The sequence below is a fragment of the Gigantopelta aegis genome, chromosome 6 (genome assembly GCF_016097555.1).
Source record: "Gigantopelta aegis isolate Gae_Host chromosome 6, Gae_host_genome, whole genome shotgun sequence".
In the NCBI taxonomy this organism is placed as follows: Eukaryota; Metazoa; Mollusca; class Gastropoda; order Neomphalida; family Peltospiridae; genus Gigantopelta; species Gigantopelta aegis.
In genome coordinates, this window is record NC_054704.1 from 37,282,857 (window position 1) to 37,310,314 (window position 27,458).

The following is a 27,458-nucleotide window of genomic DNA, read 5'->3' on the forward strand; positions in this document are numbered from 1 at the left end:
TAGAACGGTAGTCGGTTGGACATCTTTGAGAAGTAGTCTACCGCATCGGGTAAATACAAACAAAGTTGTCGGCAGTATAATTTAAGCGCGAAGAAGTGGTCAGAACGACTGGAAACTGTTAAACCATCTTTGAGTATTATATATATAAACTCCCCCGCTTCCTACCCAAGTGTCTAAAATCAAAATTGTTCAAGCAGGCGCGTGTTCAGGGGAGGGTTTTGGAGGGCCAAACCCTTCCCTGCTTAAGCAGAATTTCATATTTTTTTTTCAATACATTTTCCAGGGGAGCATGTCTCAACCCTCTATTAACTTTGCTTAGCAGTGGCGGATCCAAAAAATCCATTTGGGGGAAGCGGCATGCGTAAAGCTAGACCTTTTTATTAGTTGTTCCTCGGATTCTTCAACGTGAAAAATTAAATATATATATATATATAATTGTCGCAAAATTATCTGGGGCTGGAGTCCCCTTAGATCCGCCGTTGCATAGTCTTGGCCCTGCTAAGTAAAATTCCTGCACACGCGCCTGGAACGTCATTAGTAACAACACTTCATTCGGACCACTACCACTGCAATTAGTGGCGCCAAATGCAAAATGTCATTATGCCCAAATGTCAAAATATAAAAATAATTTTTTGGAAGTAAATTTTTATGTTATGTAAATCATATGCAAATTAGTTTATGTGCATACATTATGCAAATTATATGCATAATTTATGTTAATGAAGTAGTGACGTCAGTCACGTGATCATTGTTCCTTCTCGCCGCCATTTTCTAGAGAAGCATCAGAAGGTAACTCTCGGAAAATCATCTTTCTAGTCCAGATTCGATTTTAAGGTAACTGTCATTGCATATTTTAGGATATTACGATTTTAATGTCAATGGTTTCTCGTAAGCCGATACCGTTCGCATACAAATCACTGATCGTCAATATTCGGCATTTAATTAAGATTCTTTTTTCGCGGAAAATGTGAAGAAAAAAAAAATTGCCTTTTGACATAAATTACATTCATGAAAATCATTGTTATATTTGAATTACTAAATATACTTAAACTAAAAGAACGATCACGCACAATTTTACTATTGTTTATGTTTGTATATAGATAATCTGATTATCAAAATCTTTAAGAAGAATTACAAGAGCTGTCAGTGTTAGGGCTTTGCATATGCAGTTTTTTGTCACATTACATGATTACTGATTACACACTTCTGCCATGTAGCCTTATATTAATTTTGTGTTCATTTTAATTTCATACTATACTGTGCACTTTGTACCATAGTGATCGTAAACAAGGTTAATGATAGATATTTGATGATTTGTAGCACCTTTGTTTTGTCTGCACTTGTAGCCCCAGAACTCTGACCATAAAAGAGCAAGACCGATATTTGAAAAGTGATCAGCCTTTCATTACAGTCAGAGATTAATGTATATCAAAATGTCCAATCTGTACCTACCAAACAGTAGTCGAAGATTCCTGACTGTTCTGGTTAAATATGTAGAAGCTGACAGGTTTCTTCCTCTAGTCACTAGTGTGTGTATCAGGGGCGTCAGGAGTTCTACGGCCACTTTTTTGGCCAGGAACTTGTTTTTTTCTCTTCCTATGGTGCTCGCATAGTAATATTAGTATAGATAGATGTATATCAAAATGTGCAATCTGTACCTACAAACAGTAGTCAAAAGATTCCTGACTGAACTACCTTTCGATAATGTTCTGGTTAAATATGTAGAAGCTGACAGGTTTCTTCCTCTAGTCACTAGTGTGTGTATCAGGGGCGTCAGGAGTTCTACGGCCACTTTTTTGGCCAGGAATGTTTTTTTTTTCTCTTCCTATGGTGCTCGCATAGTAATATTAATATAGATAGATACCAATTGCTTCCGATGCTCTTGTGTATTCATGTATAATGTATGAAATATTTGTTATCGGGGAACTCGTAAATGATTAATGTAAAAGTATTTAATATCAAACAGCAGGTCACGAACTTAACAGCAGCAATTGCCATCTGTGATATATAAAGTGCCGTCGGCTGGGGGTGCCATCGATGACACTTTTGTGGCACAGGATACAAATTACTGCCATTGGTAAAGCTACTTACTGATGGCAAAATGTATAAACATGTATGGACATTGTCTGAATGTATGTCTGACGGGTGTTTGGGTCCTGGTTGGAGTTAATGGGTGTTTATTTAGTACCACTTGATGGAACTAGTCGTACCCTGTGTTGTATATTATATGTTCTCACTCAGGGGTGCAGAAGGTACTCGCCAATTGTGAGTAAAACTACCAGTCTGATGGGTGATCCGTCCTTTTTTGACCGACTGACTGTAAATTTCATTTATTAGTATTTTAATTTTTTTTCATTAAATCTGCGACTCCGCATCAGTCATAGCAGAATTCCAAACAGTTCAGAATGATGACAAAATAGTTCCAATGCCACAATAATACGTGTACTGCATTGCCAACTTCGGAGTTCCACCAAACTGCACAGACGTCACATTCCGGAAACAGGTTATAGCAAAAATGGATAACGGTCCTAAATGAAAACAGAACCAAAATCTATGACTATATGACTTGTACAGAACCAAATATAAAAAAAAAATTATGGCTAAAACAGTATTAAAAGTTGTAAAAGATGATACCTACAATAAGACAACAGCTACATTAATTAAGTATTACTTTGTAACACCGTTTTCCCTAATACATAGAAATGACGTTATAGCTATAAAAAAAAAAGTAAAAAAAAAAAAGTACCATTTTCGTCAATACACTTAGGTGCCATTGTAGACAAATCGGTTCCGTTTTAGGCAACAAAAATGGTTCCGTTAAGTCTTTACCAGAATATTTAAAAACTTGTTGATTTCGTTCGTTTGCCACATGATGTTGATCACTTGCCAAGTGTCTTTAATAATGTTTTGACATTATATATATACATTGTGTATATATTGTTAAAAATAACCGGTGTTGTGGTTAGGCCATCGGTCTACAGGCTGGTAGGTACTAGGTTCGGATCCCAGTCGAGGCATGGGATTTTTAATCCAGATACCGACTCCAAACCCTGAGTGAGTGCTCCACAAGGCTCAGTGGGTAGGTGTAAACCACTTGCACCGACCAGTGATCCATAACTGGTTCAACAAAGGCAATGGTTTGTGCTATCCTGCCTGTGGGAAGCACAAATAAAAGATCCCTTGCTGCCTGTCGTAAAAGAATAGCCTATGTGGCGACAGCGGGTTTCCTCTATAAAAAAAAACAGTGTCAGGATGACCATATCAGCGCTCAATTTTTACGGTCGTCCGGTCTGTGACGACCTAATATTCAGTCGGGCAACTTAATTCTATGATACTAGTTGCCCGTCGGACGACTGACTTGTTTAAACACCAAAAGGAGTTGTGTCGCATAATAATGTGCAGTTTCCTTGCCCACAATCGCTTTTAAACTGTCGTTATCTAAAGTACAGGGGATGATTTTCCACGATCATGAAAAACACGCATATAGTGTTTTTGTATGCCAACTTTCGTATGCCTAAACACTACCAGAACCGTTCCTTCTCGGAAGTTACGCTGTAAGCTTGTAACAAAAGCATGTTGACTGTTTACCTGTGTCACTTTACACAGTAAAATTTGATTTGAAATATAAAAATAAACATGAACTAATACAATTTAAGAATGTTGATTATATACCGTATATCGCTGTGTATTAGCCGACTTTTTGATACAAAAATTATCAAATCAAAGGCTGGGGTCGGCTTATCTAAGGAGTCAGCATTTTATTGGAAATGTAAAGTTAGAATAGTGACGTCGCGGCTCGACTCGATCTATTGTCATTATTGTGCTCTGCATTTCCGCTTTCATAATTCTAAACAATTATTGTTTTTTTTTTTGTTTGTTTGTTTTTTGTTGTTTGTTTGTTTTTTGTTGTTCTTTTAAAGGCCTTCATTTAAAAGTTATAAAACAATGTCGAAACTGTAAACGATCGACAGAACAGTGCTTAGTGTCGGTTCACTACTGCTGGCCTATATCCAGCTTGACCCGACCACGTTTGAATATGTAATTTGTGCACACGGCACGCTAGTTAGGATACAGAGAAACATACATGTGTAATCGAGTGGGTACTAGTAATTCTTACTTGTGCACTTTTTTTTTTTTGGTTCACGTTTTGTAATCATACTGGACCAAATAAAATGTTATGTATTTATTTATTTATATATTTTTGGCAACTAATGTAAGATTACAAACAATGCATTACCAAGTTCTTGTTAATATTTTCATGAAAATAGCGGGGTTTGTCAAATGTGTGTTTTGTTTATGAATCTTAACCATAATCCATTAAATGAAATGAGACAGAAAGCCACACAATCAACAATTATGTATTGTTTGAATTTAAGGGAGAATGGATCTCTTTATTATTATTAAATACAAACAATAATTAACAGTAATTAAGTTTGTAACTTTGTTTTAACTGCGGCTTATGTACGGACGAAGGTCGAAACGTTGTCTAGAACCAAGTGGTGTGGTTTATACACCAATGCCAGAAAATATGGTACATCACTTTTTTAGTCTTTATTAGTGGCAAGAAAACATTACTTAACTTCTTCTTCTTTTAAGTTTGTGTCAACAAAAAAGTTTACAGGTATTTAAAAAATAGCAATAGCCAACAAGCTCAGAGCTGGAACAATAAAACACAAATGGATATAGTTTATAATAATAAAACATGACACTAATTAACACACAAAAAGGAAAAAACAACACAGAATTTTCAAAAATCTGAAACGGAAAATCATCCCCTCTACTAAAGCATCAGTCGAAATCACGTGGGTTTGTTTGCCACTCGGAACTCCTCGGCTGATTCTGTGAGACATCAGGAAAAATCGTAATTAGCTGAAGTATTCCAAATAGTAAACATTCCAGTGCATTCGATTGGAATATAGAGTACATTCGATTAGAAAATAGCTGATGTGTCGCCAAATCACAACAATCTTAAGCAATTAGGCCCTATGTGTATAACTACAAACATTTAAAAACGTTATTAAAAAGTACAGTACATATTATATTTTACATTGACAACATATTAATTCCTAACCTGTTGGTTACTGTTTTATTGGAATATAAATATAACTCTAGTTTCAAAACACGGATGAAAACAGGGCAATCAAATTTTTGGATGGTCAACCTCAATGTGAACCCATACTTGCCCGCCGGGCAAGCAACCAAAATCCTTAAAATTGAGCACTGCATATGTTTGACGTCCAATAGCTGATGATAAGATAAAAAATCAATGTGCTCTAGTGGCGTCATTAAATAAAACAAACTTTACTTTTACTTTATATTGTTAAACAATAATATATTGTTGTATAGGCTGGCGGACTATTAGAAAATCTGGCGGGCTAGTCAATTGTACCGTATATCTTCGCCTGTAAGTCAATCTCGGCTATAAGTCGAGTCCCTAATTTCAAGCCCTGAAAACATATTTTTTTATTGACCCGTTTATAAGTCGACCCATGAAAAACTACTTATAAATATTGAAATATTTCTTATTTTCAGCACATGAGAACAAGAATATTTGAACAAAAGAAAATTATTTTACAAACTTCGGTTTTCACGTTTTGTACATCGCAATATAATCAGACTATTCCAATCAAACTATCATTATTACATAGCATCAAAACGAAATATTCCCTTAGTAGAGAGTGAAAGCTGTTTGACTGTTACTGTATAGTACTGTACAGATGGTTTTGTGCACAGACAACAACTTTATTTATAAACACTGACAACAGATCACTACGATAAAACTGAAAGTATCACGTTTTGCCGCCATATTAATACATGTAAGGAGGATAACTCTGGAAAGTACACTGGTTTTTGTACAAATGATGTGTGTCCCTATTGCTCTAGATAGTGAACTGCAGAGATCAGTCTATTTTAAGGGAAAGCTCAGTAATATTCATGAAGTTAATCACCGCCAAAACATTGTTTGAACAACCATTAATGCCAGTGACCAGATTTCAAAATAAACTCGGGCAACAGGTAGTTAGTATTGTTTACATTTTTACTATTAGTGATGACTGTTAATTTAACTAAGTGGACTGTTGTCTTGGCATGTGAGTGAGATCGTACGCCTTTTCGCATAACCAAAACCGTTCTAATGCCCAAAAAAAATAGGTTATAAAAAATAAATGTGTCAAATTAACATATTTGAGTATAAATACATGGCATACTTCAACAATAAAACTTGTAAAATAATCCACAAAACAGTAATATTTTTTGTTGAATTTTTTTTACCCTCTTATAAGTCGACCCCCCAAGTTATAAAATAATTTTTGGGTGAAAAAAATTCGACTTATAGGCAAAGATATACGGTAGTTGGTTCTGGTCCGGCGGGCTAGTGAACTATTTTCCATTTCTGCACCCCTGCATTTTACATTATTAACAATATTATAATATACTGCGTCTTCACTTCAGGCACAGTATATAGATATAGTGACAAAACATTATTAATAACACTTATTGCATTTTTTAAAATTGTCCTTAAGAATGTTTATTCTCATTTGGCGAACGGGCAAGTTCTTTCTGCTCACCCTGGATCAAAAATACCTGTAGCCAAAATATTAGCCAAATGGAATTTTTATTAGCCATATTGAAAATGCTTTAGCCAAAATTGTTTTACCTAGTACTGTATAGAGTATTTATTTATGAATATGAAAATGCATCTTTTTCAGCTAATTGTGTACAAACTGAAATAAATCTGAATAACAAAACCGTATTACCTGATGAAAATCAAAGACAGCAATGGGGGTAGGGGCAGTTAATATATTACTTTGATTTTTCAGCTGGGGGGGGGGGTTCACCAAGGCCTATGACATTAAATTAACAATCATACAGAAATATGTGAGTGGGAAAATGTTTATGGAGGGTGTTGTTTTTTCTGTCTTCCTTTTTTTTCCCCAAATAAAAAACTCATTATTTCTTGAAATAGCTATCTTTGTTAGGTTGAATTGCTTTTTTATTTTTTTAGTGACCCATCAATTCCCCACCCCTTACAATTTCATAATTTACACAATGTTGTTGCTGTTGATTTCAGCGTCATGTTAAATGTTTGTGATTTCTGCTTGTAAAATACCTAGGCTAAGAATGCTGACGTATTTCATTTATTAAAAAAATAATAACACACACACACACAAAAGAAAAAAGTTACTGTCTTTTTAAAATCCAGCTAACTTATTAAATTTCACCTCAGTCTTACAAATCTATATCTAACAAATATGATTATTGTAAACTAATTTTATTCAGTGTACGTTTAACTGCAATTTGTATAAATACCGCATGTTCATTTCCCGCGATCTGCATGCGTGTTCTCTACCATGGGTACGAAATTAACAAAGACAAAGAAATAACCGAAACTGCAGTTAGGTATTCATTGCTGCGACCAACTATTGTTTTTCTACAAATTTACATCCAAGATTTACTTACGTGTAATCGTATTGTTTAATGTCCGCAACAATGTCTCTTGACACGTGGGTGTCAGCTGACGTATTTGTTCCGAGAGCTTTCCTCAGTTCAGCCAACGAACGTTCTTCCTAACGTTCGCGAACTATTTGATTGGTGTCTGTCGTGTCCATTTGGTTTAACGTGAAGCGCACAAACCAGTCTAGCGAACGTTTTCTTTTCGCTCCGTCTGGCTGAACTCAATCCTTTGGATAGCCTTCATGTCTTTCGGCCCTGAACTGGCATGTGTATTCAAATTGACACGCATTGTCGGTCTGTTTTTATTACTTTGGTTCAAAGACTTTACAAAGTTGAAATAACACGTTACAGACTTTGATTTTATACACGTTGAATGCATGCCGTTAAAATTAGACCCACGCTGTATTCTGGATGACATCGTTTCTTGTTACTGGTCGCGAGATCACTATTAGGCCTATGCTAATTGAATATTTGGTATTATTATTATGTTTGAGTGTCGGATAGATTATGTAACAGTTTGTTGACATCAGAAGACAGAAAATGGCTTAGCCAAAATTTTAGCCACTTGCAAATTTTATTAGCCATTTTTTGTAAAAATTAGCCAATGTCTAATTAGGCTACCGATAGCGTGAGCCCTGCCTGCATACCAGTATCCATTTGTATATTTAATACACACAATAAGTTATATTTTAGTTTAGCAATGAATTAAAAAAAATTTAATTTTTTCGACAATATCTGTCTGAAAAACCACTTATTTGGTGCCAAATTTGTCATATGATCAGAATGGTCATTCTGTCTTTTGTGTCCACTAACTCGTGTCTGATATTTTATCCTCAATTGCTGATTTAATTTGTCGTAACTGATAATTTTACTTACTGTTATTTGTTTCTTCAGCAATTCTTTATTAATTATTAGAAATGTTAAAAAAAATGGGATGTGGGGGGTATCACCGTTTATAAAAACAATGGAAGTGGTAGTGTTCATTATTAAAATCATTTATCTTGGGTGCCAAATAATATATACACCACCTTTACAAAAGCGAAACGACTTTTTATCAGCTGGCAACATCAATGCGATCGATTCATTGGATGAAGATGGAAAGAACAGAAAAATGTTATCCCACAGTAGAGGATAACTTAAAAAAAAGCTTTATTATTTTTTAGATATCTTAAAATCTTTATTAAAATAATAATATTAAAACTTTGATCTGTTTTACAATGTTTAACAAAACGGACACTCCGTTTTAACTAACATTGCATAAAAGATAAGACAGCTTGTATATCACACCAACTTTTCAGTACCAGATACTAAGGGGCAAAATAAGGGATAGGGTTTTCCAGAAAGTTGGCCAACACACAACGATATATGGTAACCAAACGTTTCTCTCTCCTCTCTCCCCCCCCCCCCCCCCTTTTTTTTTTGCTTTTCAGTGTTTTTTATTTTTATTTTTTATATATATGGTGAGGTGTGGGGTTGCGCGACCTCCCTCTTTTAATTTTCACTCAACGAGAACACTGTATACAATTTAATATCATCCATGGGACAATTTTCCTATCATATTCACCAAAATCTTGGGCAACTTCGTCTCAGAAACACCAGGTTCCATTAAATGTTAGCTTACGCTAGTAGTCCATGATTCCATTTATAATAAATTCTTGTTTATTATGTTTATTGACATAAATTGAAGAAATATGACTACATTTACATACAGAAAAATAACCTTTTAGTCAAGTTTATTTGCTGCAAAAGTCGTTTAAAAAAGAAATAAATAAATATTGCTGTCGGGCACACTCAGAGTTGCCATCTGTGAGCCTTTTCACCAACGGCAATTTTTTAATTTTTTTACAGTAAGTTTGAGTCCTGCATAGGATTGTTGTTCGATTAGAGTGGTAAAGGATTGTTGTTGCATTAGAGTGAAAATTGTTTGGTAATATGGATTGCTTAGTTTACAGTTTTAGTTTTAGTATACAGTTTGCTCTGGTCATAATGAGAGCGTCGTAACTTTCCAAATGTCCATCTTGCTCTAGTACTCGAGCTGTATCTTTCAGTAACCATGAACCGGCTTATTAACACAGTCCTTGGTTTTTGCAAATTATGTATGTATATCAATAAATAAATAAATAAATATATTATTTCACCACAAAAGTTGGCATTTTATTTGACAACTCGGAAAATTGTCAATTCCGTTTAAGATTTGCGATTCTGTGGTCGCGAAAAATGGGTAACCCTTATGATAACTTAAGAATTGTAATAAGCGTTGGGTGCCAAATTAGCGTAGGCGGTTACATTTTTAAAAGATGTAATTAAACGTAGGGTGCTGAATAAGCGTAGACACTAAAAAAAAATTCACAAATTAAAACAGACTATAAATACATTAAATTAATTTTACTATATCTTCCCACAGAGAAAACCTTTTTTCATACTATGGAATGTGCTATAAGTTATTTATTTCTGAGCAGACTGTTTTCACAACTGCACACAAAAAATAGTATTGTTTTGTTATTTTCAAAACATTTACTTTTTTTTTTTACGTCAAACTAAACTGAAATTATTAACTCAAAAAAACATCTTCATAGAGGGATGGGACGGACTAAAAGTCGGTTTTGTTTATTTCTTAAAATTGCCGATATCGGATCCACTTGACTCGTAGAATTCAAGAGTTATTTATCGTCATTTCTATGAGTATTAGAACATACAGTTTAACAAAATAATTTGCACGAAAAGCTAAAGAACAAAACAAGAATACAAGTTGTAAATTAGTGGTAATCTGTCAGGCCGGTGGTTCGTCGGAAGATGTTCCAGGTTCAAACTAATAAGGCATTATTTGTTGTGTTGCACACATATTAGTCCCAGTCGTCATTACTACACTATTCATCATCAAAAGAAGAATCACATAATCAATGAGCTTGGCAGTCGCTGTCGGTCCCACTTTCGCTTGAAGTCATCTCGTGGTAGGTTTCTGTGAAGCGCGTTCCCTCACGGCTATTTACAAGCAAATGTTTTGACCGAGTATTTTACTCGGTCGTTTCCGGCAGTGTTCTACGGGAGTGATGTTTTAATACTTTTATGTGGCATTTTCGTAATTATTGATTTACATATCGGTGTAAAATATTATTGCGATGAATTAAGAAAGCATTTAATTGTGGAATTTGAAATTTTAGTGTATGGTCTGGCACAGCACTTTAAGTTACAAATGTATGAATCCTGTTAGCATTATTCTTTTATTTCCAGGTTATGTGCTGATAAACGTCATGTACCAAGCGTCTATTGGCTAAATCTACAAGATGGAGGTATGTTGTTTTACATTCTGTGGATATAGCTTAACGTAGGAAGCATTAGTGCATCATTTAATTTTTACAATGCACCGTGTTAATGCCAACTCATCTGAACAGTTAAAAATTAGGGTTTAACCCTACTGTGTTTCCCGATTTACTATCAATACTAAAAAAAGATATTAGTAGTTGTACTGTTGCAAATGAGTGGGGTGTTTTTTTTACCAAAATTAAAAAATGTGGCTTTAAAGGGAGAGTATACTCGAAGATGAGCCCTGTGTTGGTAATATTATTACCCGGACCACCAACACATACTGACACTTTAACAAATGAAAAACATATAATTTTAGAGTTCATAAAGAAAACCGTGACTATTCCTGCTAAATGGGGGTGGCCATTTTTCTTTTGTTTTGTTTTCGAGGCATCCTGTACTCTAGCTTGGGGCGAAGTGACGTTGGCTCCGACCAACTCCTGTATCCACAGTGTAAACAAAAGCAGTAATTATGATAAGGTGCTTTTCTTTGATCAACCTGACTTGTAAAACAACATAAATGACATGATAATATAATAAACTACTGTAAATCATGAAATTAATATGAGCAAGAAATTAATGCGAAAAATGTGATTAATGCATTGGCGCAATAATTACTTGACACATTTTATTTTTGTCTAAATAAAGGTAATCATGAATATAGTGCGAGTATTTTAAAAAAATAAAATAAAACATACAATTTTTAGGTAAATTGTTCATTTCGAATCTTACTGGAACTTCAACAGAGCATGCGCGTTAGCAATGGCATCTGTAAGCCTGGCTATTTTCTCCCACTTAGAATTATGTCCATTTTCACTAAGTTTGTCAAACACACTTGAGAATCCATCTGGCGTGCAGTGGTTTCATAAGAAGAGAAAGCCGTAAATCAACCTTACTCTCAAGGTTTGAACTACTAGACGTGACCTTTTTTCCCTTTGATGTGTTGATTGCCGTCAAGTACTGCTATTTCATGACACGGACAGTACTTTCTCCTATTTTTTGTTTTAGCTTCTTGCTGAATTTTGCTGCTACCCTTGTGTTGCCATGTCCTGCAACATATTTCCCAATCTTCACTCTCATTTCTGGTTCGTAGTGACAGTGCATTTTTGTAACGATGGTGTCAATTTCTTTAGAGACGGTGTTGACAATTTCTATGTTATCTTTGCTTCTTGTTTTGTTAATGCCTTTTGGGGATCTTGCTGAATTTCATTAGGCTTCGTAACATTTACAAACTTCCACATCGATATGCATTAAACCAGCACATGATTGTAGCCTACTGTTTTATCTTCTGCTCATCTCTGGTGGGTTAATTAGAAGCAATCACAACTCGAAAGCGTGAGCAATAGTCTTTACATACCGTTGTAGTTATAAGTACACTACTTAGCACTTCCTGGTCAGGCGACTGCATGAGTAGTTCCAGCTGGCATGGCTGCTATGAAAACACATGAATGGTGAACTAAAATAATAGGATTACTACAAACCAGAGGTTTTTTTTATTAAATTGAAGTTGGTATTTATGTTTTTGTTTGTTTGTTTTTAATACCTTTGCCCAACGCATTAATACAAGAATGCATTTATATGCACCCATGAACACGTTTATTGTGAGCAAGAACATACCACTCGACCACTACACGGTCTCATGGTAAATATTCTTTCGCACAATAAACTCGTGCAATAAATAGGAAGCAAAAAAACCGTATGTGAAGTTCTATATATTTATTTACTTTTTGTCACCTGTGTGGTTACGTTGAAATGTATGCATTAATTCTGAAGCATGTATTGTAATGAAAACAAGTACAACCCTTGCTAAATCAATTTATTAAAATATGACATACACGGCGAAGAAAATAGTACGTTTAATAAGGGACTTTAAAATAACGAAGTGGAAATTAGAACATGATGAAACACTGAGTTGCAGCATCGATTGGATCGATCGAGGATTCGCAGAACTTAGTTTTTTTTCGTTCAGACCCAGAAGCTCGAAGCTTCCGGAAAATCCCTGTTTCGTTCAGACTATTGTTTGGCGCCAACAAGTATTCCCCTGTGACAGTACCGATGGGGTAGTATGCAGAAATGTAAATGGCAGCTTTCAAGTTAGTCCCAGCATACCAAATATTAATAATAATTTAGTATTTATGATAAGAATTTGGAGAAAAGCTACGAAAATCGTCCATGTTAGATTCTCATTTGATTACTGTTGCTGGTTAACCTTTTTATTTGTATCTGAACCAATGGAGAAAATCGTTCGTGCAAACACTAAAACCACATTTTATGCCCTGAATATCGTGACACATTTATTTCATGATTTACAGTATTTAATTAAATATATTTCAGATTGCATTAACGAAACAAAATGGAGTTATAGTATTTTTCTCGGTTAAGTGAATCAAAGGGAAAATGTACACTATTAGGCCTATTGGTATGCTACGTTGGAGCAAAAACAACAATCCATGATACCCAAGTGATAATTTTCTTTTCTTTGGGACTACGTAATTGGTCAGACCGGCCTCGGTGGCGTCGTGGCAGGCCATCGGTCTACAGGCTGGTAGGTACTGGGTTCGGATCCCAGTCGAGGCATGGGATTTTTAATCGAGATACCGACTCCAAACCCTGAGTGAGTGCTCCGCAAGGCTCAATGGGTAGGTGTAAACCACTTGCACCGACCAGTGATCCATAACTGGTTCAACAAAGGCCATGGTTTGTGCTATCCTGCCTGTGGGAAGCGCAAATAAAAGATCCCTTGCTGCCTGTCGTAAAAAGAGTAGCCTATGTGGCGACAGCGGGTTTCCTCTAAAAACAGTGTCAGAATGACCATATGTTTGACGTCCAATAGCCGATGATAAGATAAAAAATCAATGTGCTCTAGCGGCGTCGTTAAATAAAACAAACTTTTACGTAATTGGTCAATTCTGTGATTTTAAATGGGAAAATCTACTTAATCAATAGTTTTACAGAACTTTGTACAGTAATAAACCCATGTCCATTACCATTTTAGGGGCGATAGGTTTATTACACAATACCGGTATGTATTTTTGTGTCAAGACTATGTATCATTTCAGTACAGTACATAGGTTAATGCATGAACAAAACATGGTACAACTATTTCGACTTGTTGTGTAGCCCGTCATATATATATTATAGCTGCCATATTTAACTGTTTTATTAATTAAATATAATTATATACCTATTGATATTGAGCAATAATGTGCATTATATGTCATTACATACCAGCCCAAAGCCCTTGTGTGAGCATTCCTTTAAAAACATCTTCTTTTTTTAAAGAATAAAATAAAGAAAATTATTTAACAGATGCAGTATAAATCGTCTAAGGATCTTTATCATGACATGTGTCTCTTTATTCATAATGTGAAACTGACAGAATAGCTAAATATCTAATCATCTTTTTTCCAAAAAATCCCATGGATATGTCTATCCGTATTAGGCCAAACAAAAAAAAAAGGTATTTTTCCGATTGCATCCCCCCAAAAATTAGGGTAGGTAGGTAGGTGTTTTTTTTTTTTAATTGAATACTATCATAATAATAATAATAATAATAATAATTATTATTATTATTATCATTATTGTTGTTGTCATTGTTGTTGTAGTAGTATTGGTATGCACTGTTTGTGTATTTCCTTAAATTAATGAGACATTTGTATAAATTTCATTGTTCTTTATTTAAATACTTTATGCAAACATTTGAGATGCATTAATAATAAGATCTGTTGATTTAAGTGAAGACGAGAATTAAGCTGAATTGATACGATTATATTTAATCGAAATAACCTGTACCAAGGCTATGTTCGTATATTCGGTTACTTCCGTGACCGACCAAGCTGTTCGGTGGTAGCTAATCAGGGGAAGGAACTAAAGCTTTTCCATAGTTTTTTGGAAGGGAATTACATGTGCAAAATGTATCGTATAATAGTACGTAAACAATGTGCAAGGAAGGAAATACTCTTTGTTTGGTGATGTTGTCCTCTTTTATTTTTACTTCTTTTTTTTTCTTTTCTTTTTTTTATATTATTTTTTTCTTTTCTTTTTTTTATATTATTTTTTTCTTTTCTTTTTTTCATTTTAAGAGAGAAAAAAATTTAGGGTCGGGGGGGTGGGGGTGTAAAACTAGGGACGGTCGGTCGACCGGAAATACACCTATTTTTTTGTTTGGCCGTAGTCCATAATATAGTACTTCTTCCTGGAAAAGACCGGCGTCGTGGCAGGCCATCGGTCTACAGGCTGGTAGGTACTGGGTTCGGATCCCAGTCGAGGCATGGGATTTTTAATCCAGATACCGACTCCAAACCCTGAGTGAATGCTCCGCAAGGCTCAGTGGGTAGGTGTAAACCACTTGCACCGACCAGTGATCCATAACTGGTTCAACGAAGGCCATGGTTTGTGCTATCCTGCCTGTGGGAAGCGCAAATAAAAGATCCCTTGCTGCCTGTCGTAAAAAGAGTAGCCTATGTGGCGACAGCGGGTTTCCTCTAAAAACAGTGTCAGAATGACCATATGTCCAATAGCCGATGATAAGATAAAAAATCAATGTGCTCTAGCGGCGTTGTTAAATAAAACAAACTTTACTTTTCTTCCTGGAAAAAAATTAATTGTTCAAAAGGTTGTGGGGAAAGTCGAAGAAAGTCATGGAATTTGCTTGGTAAATTTGTATATATGTGTCTGAAACCTCTGTGGTATAGATGCACGTTAATAGTTCTGAGTCCTGACTTGGAGTTACAGAACCTTTTGTGCTCACATGTATTGTGGTACATTGTGCATCTTAATTATTTACAGGGCAAGAGCAGAAGTGGTTCAGCAAGAAGGTACAATTTTAAAAACTGTTTTTATTATTATTAAAATGTTTTGTGACATTATCATGGGGCATAATATTTCACTTGAACTTTCATTCTGTTTGCATGTCAGTTATGAAACTTTAAATTTAAGTATACCAAGTATTCAAGATACTGTTTCAGAGCTCAAACTTAAGCATATGTCGTCCATAACTAAAATTGCTCACCTATGTCGATTTTGAGGCTGCCTACAGAAATTAATTTTTTTTTATTTGCAGCGAAATTGAAATGTTTTTTTGCTGTATGTATTCCTTTGAAATGTACAAAATTCAGGGGACAATATTTCAAAATGTTAAGTAATTGGAAGTCGGTTTATTTGAGTTTTACTTAGGTAACCGATTGTTCGGTTATTTGACTATAGTTCTAATAACCGATGAGTTAGACATACATGTACCTAATAGTAAACCACTTACTGGTATTAAAAAAATAAACTGATTTTCAATTTGACTTCTGATAGAGTACTTTTAATTTTATAAATTAATTGTTCACCTCCATAACCAATTGGCGGTTCACATGATTTTAAAATTGCTTAACTGACACACGAACAGAACAACGGTTCTAGTGAAATATTGTGCCCTGAAATTGCAAGGAGCAATACAACTCTTATGTAACTGCAATAAAACTGGCATAATGTTTCTTTTTTCCACTGCACAAAGTGCCATCGGTGACACCCTCAACATGTCAGTTTAACTCTCAATAACGGTAGTTGAAACGTCATTTGAATAAGTTGTGCAAAATTTAAAAACATTAGAGCTCAAACTTAACGATGGCGCCAGTGGCAATTGCAGTCGTTGAGATACAAATTGCCGTAGGTCGGGAGCATCACTGTTGGCACCAAACTGCCGTCGGTAAAGCTCCTCAATAATGGCAGAATGTTTACATCTGGTGTACATTAACTGCCAGTATATAACATTATTTGCTGCAAAAGTTTCCTTTTTTTTCATTTGCCATGGGCAGGCTTTAAATTGCCGTTGGTGGGCCGTTTCACCCACAGCAATTTTATTTTCAAATTGCCATGTATGACAAATTCTTAAGTTTGAGACTGACATAAAGAAAAGGACAATCGGTACCTAGTGTAAAATCATGTTTAAAATCTCCCCGTTATATTGTTTGCAGGCCATATTTGGTCTAGATACATTATTTGCTGGGGTGTTATATCACTTTTATTCTTTTAAATTATTATGTTGGGTTCAAGATGTATTTGACAGACTCGGTAAAATAGGTTGATATTAAATGTCTTTAACTTCAAAGTTTAAGAGCACAGTTGTGGCATATGTTTATACTTGACTGTTCTTTGGCAACTATTTGCAGTTTAATGACTTTAAAAATTATAATTTCTTTGGTATTTTGCACGTGCTAATAAATATTCTTTTCTTCTTTTTTTTTCTAATAAAGAAAACCAGTATCCACTTTAAAAGTACGTCTTTCTTTTGGCAAGAAGAGTAAAGCTGCCAGCAGCTCCGATTCCGAGGAATTCTCAGATTTGGAAAATTCACTGAAACCAGCATCACCTTGTAACTCTGACAGTGAATCCATTCCAGAATTGCCTGAAGGTACAATGTAGTGACCTGATTTACAAACGTAACAGCCATTTTATCTGCATCAAGGATACAATAACTAATCTACTACACGACTTTCGCTAGGGATATTCGAAAAACCACATATCAAGTAAAGCAACTGCATTTATTGTGTTCAATTGATGACAAATCTAAATGTAGTCGTGCATTTCTATGGTGATGTATGGAACATCCAAACATCATAGTCTCACATGTTGCACAAATTAAAGATGTGCATACATTGTTTATTTGGTATATCCCGGATGACAGTTGGATAGTATATGAGAGGAAACTATTCTTTCTTGGACAGGTGATTAATTTTAGTACTACTTAACCAATTCTATTAATTTTTCTCGTCTTAAAGTTTATTATGCAGGAATGAGAATCTTGACAGATTTTACCTCAGCTGAGGTTGATTTCATCATCTAAACTGGATGGGAAAATTATGCAATCTAAAATTGACCACCAGCACAAATTATGTTATGAAATCTAAGATTGTTCACCAGCACAAAGTAGGTTTGAGTGCTTCCTATGTCGATCACAACATCCAGATGGAATTAACTCATGGTACAGCATGAGAACTGAAACAAAACAAAAAAATATTCAACTATCGTTCTTATCTATGGATTATAATTTATAGCAATTAAGTTTTATAATAATTTTAATAAAATCGGAATTTTTATTTTTAATAACTTTTGTAATTTGTCTTTTGTTTTGATGATTAACATCTTTTGGTTTTTTTTTATTATCAGGTACGGTTATTGTGAACCCAGAACCCGTTCGTGAGAAGAGACCAAAGTTTCATGGTCCAGAATTTTCTAAAGGTAAACCTTTTGTAAACAGTAGAAAAGGATTTTATCTATTTTAGTTTAATCTACAACATTATAGGAAAAATATCAAAGTTGCATAATAGGGTCAAGGCATGTCAAATCGTCCCAAACTAAGGAAATTTATCCTTACTTCCTTTGATTTACCTAAAATTTGGTTGTTGTGTATTTCACTTATTAGCTTAATAAGACCAGGTATGGCACATTAAAATTGGGGTCACTGACCCATTGCAACCATTGGGCCAATTGTTATGCGATTAATGTTTTGAAAAAGAAAATTTATGACCTAACCTTTTTAGCTGCTATGTCACTTGTTAAACTTAAGGTTATAAGCACTTTTTCAAAGGTGATTCTGTTACAGACTTGAATTATTTAGAAAAATTATATACAGCAGTCCAACCCATTCATTTTGCATATCCTGGTTATTGGATTTAGAGTTCTTATGCACTTCCTATTTATTGGACAAGTTTATTTTGCACAAGAATATATTCCACAATGATATGTTCTTGTTGAAAATAAACGAGTGGAATAAATATGTGAAGTATTTAATACATACCTTTTATTTTTTATAAAAAAAAGTAAAAAATAATTATTTAACATCATAGCTAACTTTTTGTAATCTTATCAAAACATTAAGAATTATAGTCTGCGGCAATCTTATATAATGTTTCAAATACGATGTGACATAATATGTAAATCATGTATGACATAATTAACAAACAGATGCTACTCGAGAAAAAATTAAAAGTGAATTCCCCATTTAAAATGTTCGGTCCAGATCACATATGTGTGCGATACAAGATAAATATATTACAGTTTAAAAATGTCTTTATCACTATAGTAAGTTTGAATAGTTACAATGGTTTCTAGAAGAAGAAAAAAAATATTTGGTTGCCATGGAGCCAGTGGATTTGAAAATTTACTGGCCATGGTGAAATATTCATTTGCCCAATTTTAATTCTTGATAAAACAAAAAACTAGTTTAGAAAAACATACAAACAATTTTCATCTGTTTAGAATAAAGTTACTTATTAAAATTTTCAAATGATTGTTTTCACTAAAACCACGTAACTTATAAAAAATAATAATCCATGTAACGTATTACAACAATTAACAGTATTAAAAACGAATGAATATTTTATCGCTTATGAATGAGTATATATTTAAAGGTTGGGGCAGGATGTTCATATTTACAAAATAGTCTTTTTAACTACAACATATGACCCCAAAAATTCACTAGCTGTCGGGCATGGCAATAGTAATTATTTACTAGCCCAACATTGAATATCACTAGCCATGGGAGTGGGGCTACCATAATCTAGAAGCCCGGACTACTATTTGTATCAGAGTAATAAAGAAAATGGTGACAAAACAATAAACTTGTTTTTATGTTTATACTTTATAACTTGAATAAAGTTAAATCGATAGGTATATTGATGTCATGGATGGGTCAAAGATTACTGGTGGCCAACTGTTTGTTAGTAAAATATTGCATGTAATAGTAGATACCAGCAGTCAAAAATTTTTAAAGTGTATTTTTGTATTAAAACACTTTATTATGAAATATATTGATAAAACAAGCCTATTACAAATTTTTTTAAAAGATATCTTTATAACTTTTAAAGTTATTGCATTTTCCATATTTTGGACGCGAAAACTCATAATTATCTGAACAAGATAAGCTTTTTAGACCAAATTAATTCATGTAACCAAAGTTATAATATTCTCTTGATACTGTTTTACTGTATGCACACTAGTGATTAAAAAATTTCAAAAGAATGTTGCTCTTGTTACATTGAATTTATACTACAGACTGACAAAAAGTACATATACTACTCAAAAGAATTTAAGGGTCAGACGATATTTTACATATTTTCTACAATTATATTAGCTAGACCATAAAAGAATTTAAGTGGGTAAGCAACGATTATTTTTGACATTATTTTCATTTGTAAATAGGGCGAGCGAAGGGCATATTGCTTGGCTTCAGGATGGCAATACGCGAAGAAAGAGGATGGCAATACGCAAAGAAATGTTGCTCTGAGACTTGGTGTCAGTCAGAGTGTCGTTGGCCGACTGTGGCAACGGTACCAAGCAACGAATTCTGTTCGAAATCGTCCACGTTCGGGAAGACCCCGAAGCACTACAAATAGAGAGGACTGCTACATCACCAATATGGCTCTACGTCAACGCACAACCACTGCACGCCGATTACGTGACAATCTGCGGACTGCGACTGGAACTCGAGTGTCTGATCAAACCATACGCAATCGTCTGAGAGCCAATAATCTACGCTGCCGTCGCCAGGCTGTTCGACCACCACTCCTACCACGTCACAGAACGGCCAGACGTCACTGGTGCACACTTCATCTGCGGTGGCAACGTGTTCAGTGGGGTCGAGTGATGTTCACTGATGAGTCCAGGTTTAGTCTCCAGTTCAACGACGGTCGGGTTCGTGTCTACAGACGTCCTGGGGAGCGCTTCGCTGACGTTAACTTTAGACAACGTCACCGGTTCGGTGGTGGCAGCGTCATGGTGTGGGGCGGCATCTCTATCCACCACAGGACCCCCCTCTATGTGGTGGATGGCAATCTGAATGGAATCCGCTATCTGAATGAGATTATCCGGCCGTTGGTTCTCCCAGGCCTTCAGCAGATTGGCGGCGGGGCAGTTCTGCAGGATGACAATGCCAGATCCCACCGCGCCAGGGTGGTAACGGACTTTCTCAGACAACAAGGTATCGCCAGGATGGATTGGCCAGCATATTCGCCTGACTTGGCCCCAATAGAGAACGCCTGGGACGAATTAGGCAGGAGAGTTCAGGATAACCATGCCCCTCCGGCCAACCTTCATGATCTGGGTCAACTTCTTATGGCAGATTGGCAGGCCATTCCCCAAGAGTTCTTCAGACGTCTGATCAACAGCATGAGGCAACGATGTGTCGAGTGTATTCGCGCCAGGGGTGGATTCACACACTATTAAACGAATGTTCTAATGTGTAAAATCCATGTTTTACAGCATGTCATGTGACTTTCTTGTATACAGTGACGTTTATTTGTGGGTTTTTGTAAATATGGAACAATAAATTAAATTTTTGGTGTAGTTTACATCATCAATCTAATACACTCTGAAACTTATTTGGTTATAAATTTTTGACCCTTAAATTCTTTTGAGTAGTATATTTAACAGTATAAAATATTTATAATTTTTGAAATGTGATTCTGGGCCCTTTTTGGAAGGTCATTATTCATAAACTTGATTGCTGACACAGACATTTTTGTAATTTATATGTCAAAGAGGTAGCATAATTACTATCTATTTTTTTCCAAAATGTGTCTGAATATAAATTTAAAAATTACAACCTCTGAAATTATAAACAATCTTCAAACTGACGGACGTAAAAATTGTACGAAAAACGACATAATTTTGCCAACTTTAAAAGCCTATATTTTGAAAAGTATTCAAGCTATCCCAATAACATTTGGAATGGTGATAAAGCAAGTGTAGCTGAACCCATTTAAACAAGAATGAAGCTCAACTGTTAATAAGTATAAAGTATACACACTTTTAAAAACACCATTTTTAGCAGATTTTCTCCATCACATAAAAAGTTATGATCATTCCTATTCGAAATATTGTTCATGGGTGATGAAACAAGTCATGCATTACTTAGAAATAATTAAGCAGACAACAGACACAAACATTTGTAGCGTGTGAAGTAATCTCAGCTGTGTTAGTACAAGATTCAGAAGTGTTGTTAGATGACATATCCAGTTGTGGATGACTCACAAAACTATCCAACAGAAATGTTTCAAAAGCTAGCTTTCCATCACCTCTTCCTTTATAATGTTGTTTTTTCTTCATATGATCGCATGTTCTTTTATTGCTTTTTCTTCATATCATTGCATGTTCTTTAACCTTTAGACTACTGGATTAATTTTTAACAAAAACCACGTTGAGTGGGTACAAGTTTATAATTTTTACTCACATATATTCACTTAAATGTTTTATAAAAACATGAAATAAAGTTCATATATTAATTGGTAAGTATTATTTTCGTGTCTTTTTTTGTAATTTTTATTATTTTAGATCGGCTAATGGTGATTAAAATTAGGCAAAAAATCGAAAAAGTTGCGTTTACTTACGGGCATTTGTGGCCAGCTGTCCAGTATTTATGTCCATTATTCCCTATAACAGTGGTTTTCTGACCAGAATTTTTTTTTAAACCTGAACTAAGATTCATATTGCAATATTTGGTAATTTTCGTTGTTGGTAAAACGATCAAATTTATTATCAAATTAGCTGTCACAATCAGCTATCGATACTGAAAATGACCGCGACGTGCCGCCATTGTTGTCAAGCGAAAATACTTGCCGAAAACCACTTTTTGAACTCAAAATTTCAAGGTATTTTCAATTGAAAAAATCAAAACAAAAGCCACCATTTTGAAAAAAAAATCTTTTTTGTTTTATTATATTTCCGTTTCCGGTGAGTGTCGTGTGCAAAACAGTGGGAAATATGAATTGGGGAATGCACTGTATACAGTGTACAGTATGTCGACTGCAGTACTCAGAAGGTTAAACAGTCGTATTAAACACAGTTTATTTTTTTAAATTCACCAAGTTAAAGAGCAAAGGATATTTTTTTGTTGTAATTTATGGATGATTTTAAAAACGTATTTTGGGCCTGTAAAAACAGGTAATAATTGCCGATTTTGCAGCATTCCAGGTTTATCGGCTAGGGCTGCCGGTACCTAGTAATAGTAAATTGAAAGGAAGTGTTTTTGTACGATTCTAGCGTTGTAGATTTTTTTATTATTATTTGGCCCACTTGCCATCGGGATCTCTCAAAGTAACTTACTGGTCCGAATCCAAAAACCACTGGCCTTGGGTAGTTATGTAATAAAAATGTGAATTGCATGCCTTGAGAATACTATTGTAAACTTTAGTTCAGAGGTTTTCTCTTGGATTGCTTTTATGTTTAACAATATTTCATTGAAATCTGTCAGCATGTCCTAAAATTGACTGAATGAATTTCCCTAACTTTGTGTTGATTTCCCAAAGTCTGTTACCATTATTGCGGTAAAGTGTTAATACATTAATAATATTTATGAGCACACTTTTTCGCCATTTGGTTTATAGTTTCATCAACTTTGGGAAACTTGGACGTGTTTAACTGTACGGCGTGCAATAGACAAGTTAATCCCAATGTGAAAGGAGCAGCAAAACGACATCCAGACCTTGGGGTTCTTATTTGCAAGGTGGGTGGTCCATTATACCAGTTATACATCACACTGCAGACATTTATCATATACATATCTGCATATATTGCAGTCATCATAAAATCCAGGAGTGGATTTTTGTTAACAACGCTCCTTGGCCTAATTTTTGAAGCTATCTTAGCAGACTAAATCGTAAAACCATCATAAGCTATGACGTCAATATGGCGTGTGCTATAGTGACATCACATCCTACAATGGTTTTACAATTTCATAGCGCTAAGATGGTTTCAAAAATATGGGCCCAGTATATTGTTTAATAACTGATTATTAAGTATCTGACATTTTGGTAATTGCAACATTTAGCTCACAATGTAAATCACCAGAATACTGTTCAGTAATCTTGGGCCTAATAAAACAAATTTGTATGTTTCCAGGAAAAATTGTTTTATCTTACACAAAGATGTACGCTTTGTTTAGTATTTGTACTCCGATCCATACATTTCTCACTTCTTTTTTTCACTAGAAATGCTACAGTTACTATAAAAGTGGTGAGATAGCCCAGGACAGTGATGGCCTTGACGAACAGTGCCGCTGGTGTTCAGAGGGAGGCAAACTCATGGGGTGTGATTACTGCCACAATGCTTTTTGTAAACAGTGTATACTACGAAATTTTGGACGAGCAGAACTGTCCAAAGTCAATGGTGATGGTAAGTTAGTGATCTATGTAAATGTGGCATGAATGTCTATAAATATAGACTGCTAGGAATACTAGGAAAACATGTCAAGTTAAGCAAATGAGTTTATTGTTTTAGGTGACATCTAATTGTTGTCATGCCTTACTACAGTGATGTATGGAACATCCAAACTGCATACTTTTATTGATAGCATATTGTGCAAATTTACTTGGGTCATTTAACCAGGTCAGAAGATTGTGTTGTAAGAAGCAACGAAATTAAGCGAATATAAAATCCTGGTGTGGTAGTAAGAACAGCACATTGAGTTACATTTGTGTTCCGTAGTCATTGGCAACTAGTAATGTAGGGATTCAGTTGGAAAGTGGTATGCATACATACTGATCCAGAGTTTAAAACAAAAACAAAAATGGAGATACTTTGATTGTTTCTGCCAAACTATATTTTCTGAAAAGTACTGATTATGGTGTAAATTAATACACTCGAAATTGACAAATCAGGAAACCTCAAATCATAACTGCACATTGATGTCAAAAGCATAAAATGATTGTTTTTCATTTTTAGCAGAGATGTAACCTAGCTGAGGTGAAAAGATGCACGTAGGACTGAATAATATGTTGAATGTCCTTCATGTTAATCGTCAAGCGGCAAAACACATAATGTGCTATCTTAACTAATAGTTGATCATTTTATCTCTCCACAAATCCATCCATTTCTTTTAATTATCACTTTTTTTCTTCTTTTTTTTCTCCAGATGACACCAAATGGAAGTGTTATATATGCGATAGTTCACAATTATTGAAATTAACTGCATTTTGTGATGACATGATGGACAAAATCGAAAAGCAGCGACAGTTGGAAAAAACAGCAGCAAATACACCAAAGTCAGAAAAGAGCTCTAAAAAGAATATGTCTTTGACAAATAGTAACTCTAAAATTAATTCAAAACCATCGCCATCAAATCAGACGCATGTAGTACCCAGTATTAAGATCATTCCTTCTTGTGTCGAGGATGTTGTGTGCAAGCTGACGGGAATATCGAAAACCTTTATAACAATGTTAGAAGTTATGAAAACAGATTTAGAAATCCCTTACAGCATGATGAGTCCATTTGATGTCAACAAGGTGGATAGGAAACGACTTAGATATGCTGGAATGTTGCAGAAAGGACTGGAAACCTATACCAGCTCCATAGATAGGATTTTGTCGGAACAGATTGAGTCAAATGATGCCAACAATTCCCAGAATGATGACATTGAAATTATTGAAACATCAGCAAAAACAAAACAAGTGAAAATGAATGGCTGTTTAGAAACTGACAGCAATGATAAGAGTGTTAGAGGTGAAAATGAGTCTTTAAAACTTACATTAACCCAGAAAAGGGGGAAAGGAAAAGAAACTATTTTTACTTCGTCCTTCAAAGAAAAGCAGAAATCTCCAACAAAAAATATACCAGCCATTGTTATAGGTGACAACACAGATGAAAGTGGTGACGATGAAGCGGATGATTTGCCGGTGACCATTGTTAGAGACGTTGGTAGTGTTGCGTCATCTGTCCCGACTCGTGATAATTTGGAGGACAAGATTGATCTCAGTCAGCAGAATGAAGTCGCTCAGTTGGAACTTCTTCAGGAACTTGCTGATGAACTAAGCAACGAGCAGCAGAGAGATAAATTGGCTGAAAGAAAGGACCAAGACGAAATGGTTGGAAAAGGAGGTACACCACAGAAGAATGCTATAAAGAAAATTCAGAACACCACCAAAAGTAGTAAGGACAGTGATGATTTGTTTGACATTAGTGACGATGATGTTGTTGAGGTTGATAATTTGAGAGATGAGGAAGATGTGCAGATAGACAGTGACAATGATGCAGACAAAACTGTAGAAGTGAATAAAAAAGGACATGTGGACGTTGAGACTAGTGCTCTTGATAAAAAGAAGGCAAAAAACCCCGACAAAGTTGAATCTGATGGAAGTGTAAGTGGAGGAAGTGGTACTAAGAGTATAAAACGAAAGGAATCCAACAAAACCAAAAGTGCCAAAAAACAAAAGGACACAAGTAGCGTGAATGAGGAAAGTGATTCGGAATGTGACATGAAAAAATCTAAAAAAGGTCAGAAAGAAAATAATAAGAAATCTTTGACTAAAAAACAAAGTAAAAGCAGTTCGGTTAAGGTGGATCGGAATGAATCTGAAGAGGACGTTTCCAGTTCAGACCTTCTCATGAGCTGTGATGATGATTTTGATGATGGTTCCCGAAAAACTAGAAACAGGAAAAGTATATAATGTTACTTGTTTTATATTCTTTAAACATTTCTTACCTACTATATATTGAGTGAAGTTTTTAACAACAAAAATATTTACTGTATATTGCTAACTAACTTGTGAAAATTAATACATTTTTTAGCTTTAAAATTTTCAATATTTAATTATTTTTAATAGAAATGAAATGTTGACCCGAGTTATTGGCAGGCTGGCTAGTGAAAAAAGTCCTGTCATTTTTCTTATAATGCTGTGAAATTGTAAATATTGATATATACATGTGTGCATTTCATTTCGTTTCAAGTTATTTTCGTGCTTATATCCAATTAAGATTCAAGCACACTGTCCTGGGCACACACCTCAACTATCTGGGCTGTCTGTTCAAGACAGTAGGTTAGTGAAAGAGTCGTTCAAACTTGCTCTGGGTGGGAGCGGTAACAGGCTACGAAAACAGCCTCATGTCCGATAACATAACCACGACATCACCAAGGCTGGTAGTGTACATGTTTACATGGTATAATATTAAAGCCAGAACAAGTTATTATCTTTGCTTAAATTAATTTCTACTGGAATTACCTAAGTTAAATATTAATTTTAATGAGTACTGTTAAATATTAGTAATTTATAATCATTCTGAACTGAACAAATTTTTTATTTGGAAAAGAAAAACCAGTGTTTATATTTTATTTATTTAAATTTCTTATTTTAAAATTGAAAAATTTAATTAGTTGGTTTGCAGTAGTTATTTTGTTAATATATAATACATTTCTCTTTAATAAGATAAAAGACATAGCCAGAGAACCAAACGGACTGCTTCAGCTTCTGGTAGTGAAGATGAGTCAAAAAGTTTAAGTTTACGACGCCGTGGCAGAGGAAAAAAAGTAGAAGAAAAAAAGAAAACTACCAAGAAAAGGGGGAAATCACAGTCAAGTGATTATGATAGTGATGATGAATTGGACAAAGACATTGAACGTTTGTCACGTAAACCGAGACTGGGAAGAAAAGCTAAATCTGACCGTAATAAAAGCGAAACAACTGACAAGAAAGCTGGAAATTTGAAGGAAAAATCAAAAGGTTTGTCTGTTTTGATTATGTGATGTATGACTATTTTAGACAAGTATTTAAAAGATCCCAAGCAATGTAATGATTCATTTCGAAACTAAATTATTTAAAATAAAGCTGATCGTTCGTCAATAGATGAAATGTCTTATTACTCCACTTGGGAGAATTGCCATTATTAACCTTCTGGATACTGCAGGTGAGATATCTCACCTGACATCAAGCAAGTTGACATATTGTAT

The 27,458-nt window shown here is 34.8% G+C and overlaps 1 protein-coding gene across 1 annotated transcript in view; it reads left to right on the forward strand.

Annotated features, from left to right (window-relative positions):
* Positions 1–753: 753 nt before the first annotated feature.
* LOC121375399 (transcriptional regulator ATRX-like) overlaps positions 754–27,458 on the forward strand; it is a 71,284-nt gene continuing 44,579 nt past the window's right edge. Inside the window, exons 1-9 of the mRNA XM_041502829.1 lie at positions 754–834; positions 10,684–10,742; positions 15,544–15,572; positions 16,995–17,152; positions 17,908–17,979; positions 23,124–23,242; positions 23,727–23,910; positions 24,650–26,173; positions 26,938–27,231. Coding sequence (XP_041358763.1) covers positions 10,737–10,742; positions 15,544–15,572; positions 16,995–17,152; positions 17,908–17,979; positions 23,124–23,242; positions 23,727–23,910; positions 24,650–26,173; positions 26,938–27,231 — 2,386 coding nt within the window. The 5' untranslated portion in view covers positions 754–834; positions 10,684–10,736. The remainder of the gene's footprint in view (positions 835–10,683; positions 10,743–15,543; positions 15,573–16,994; positions 17,153–17,907; positions 17,980–23,123; positions 23,243–23,726; positions 23,911–24,649; positions 26,174–26,937; positions 27,232–27,458) is intronic.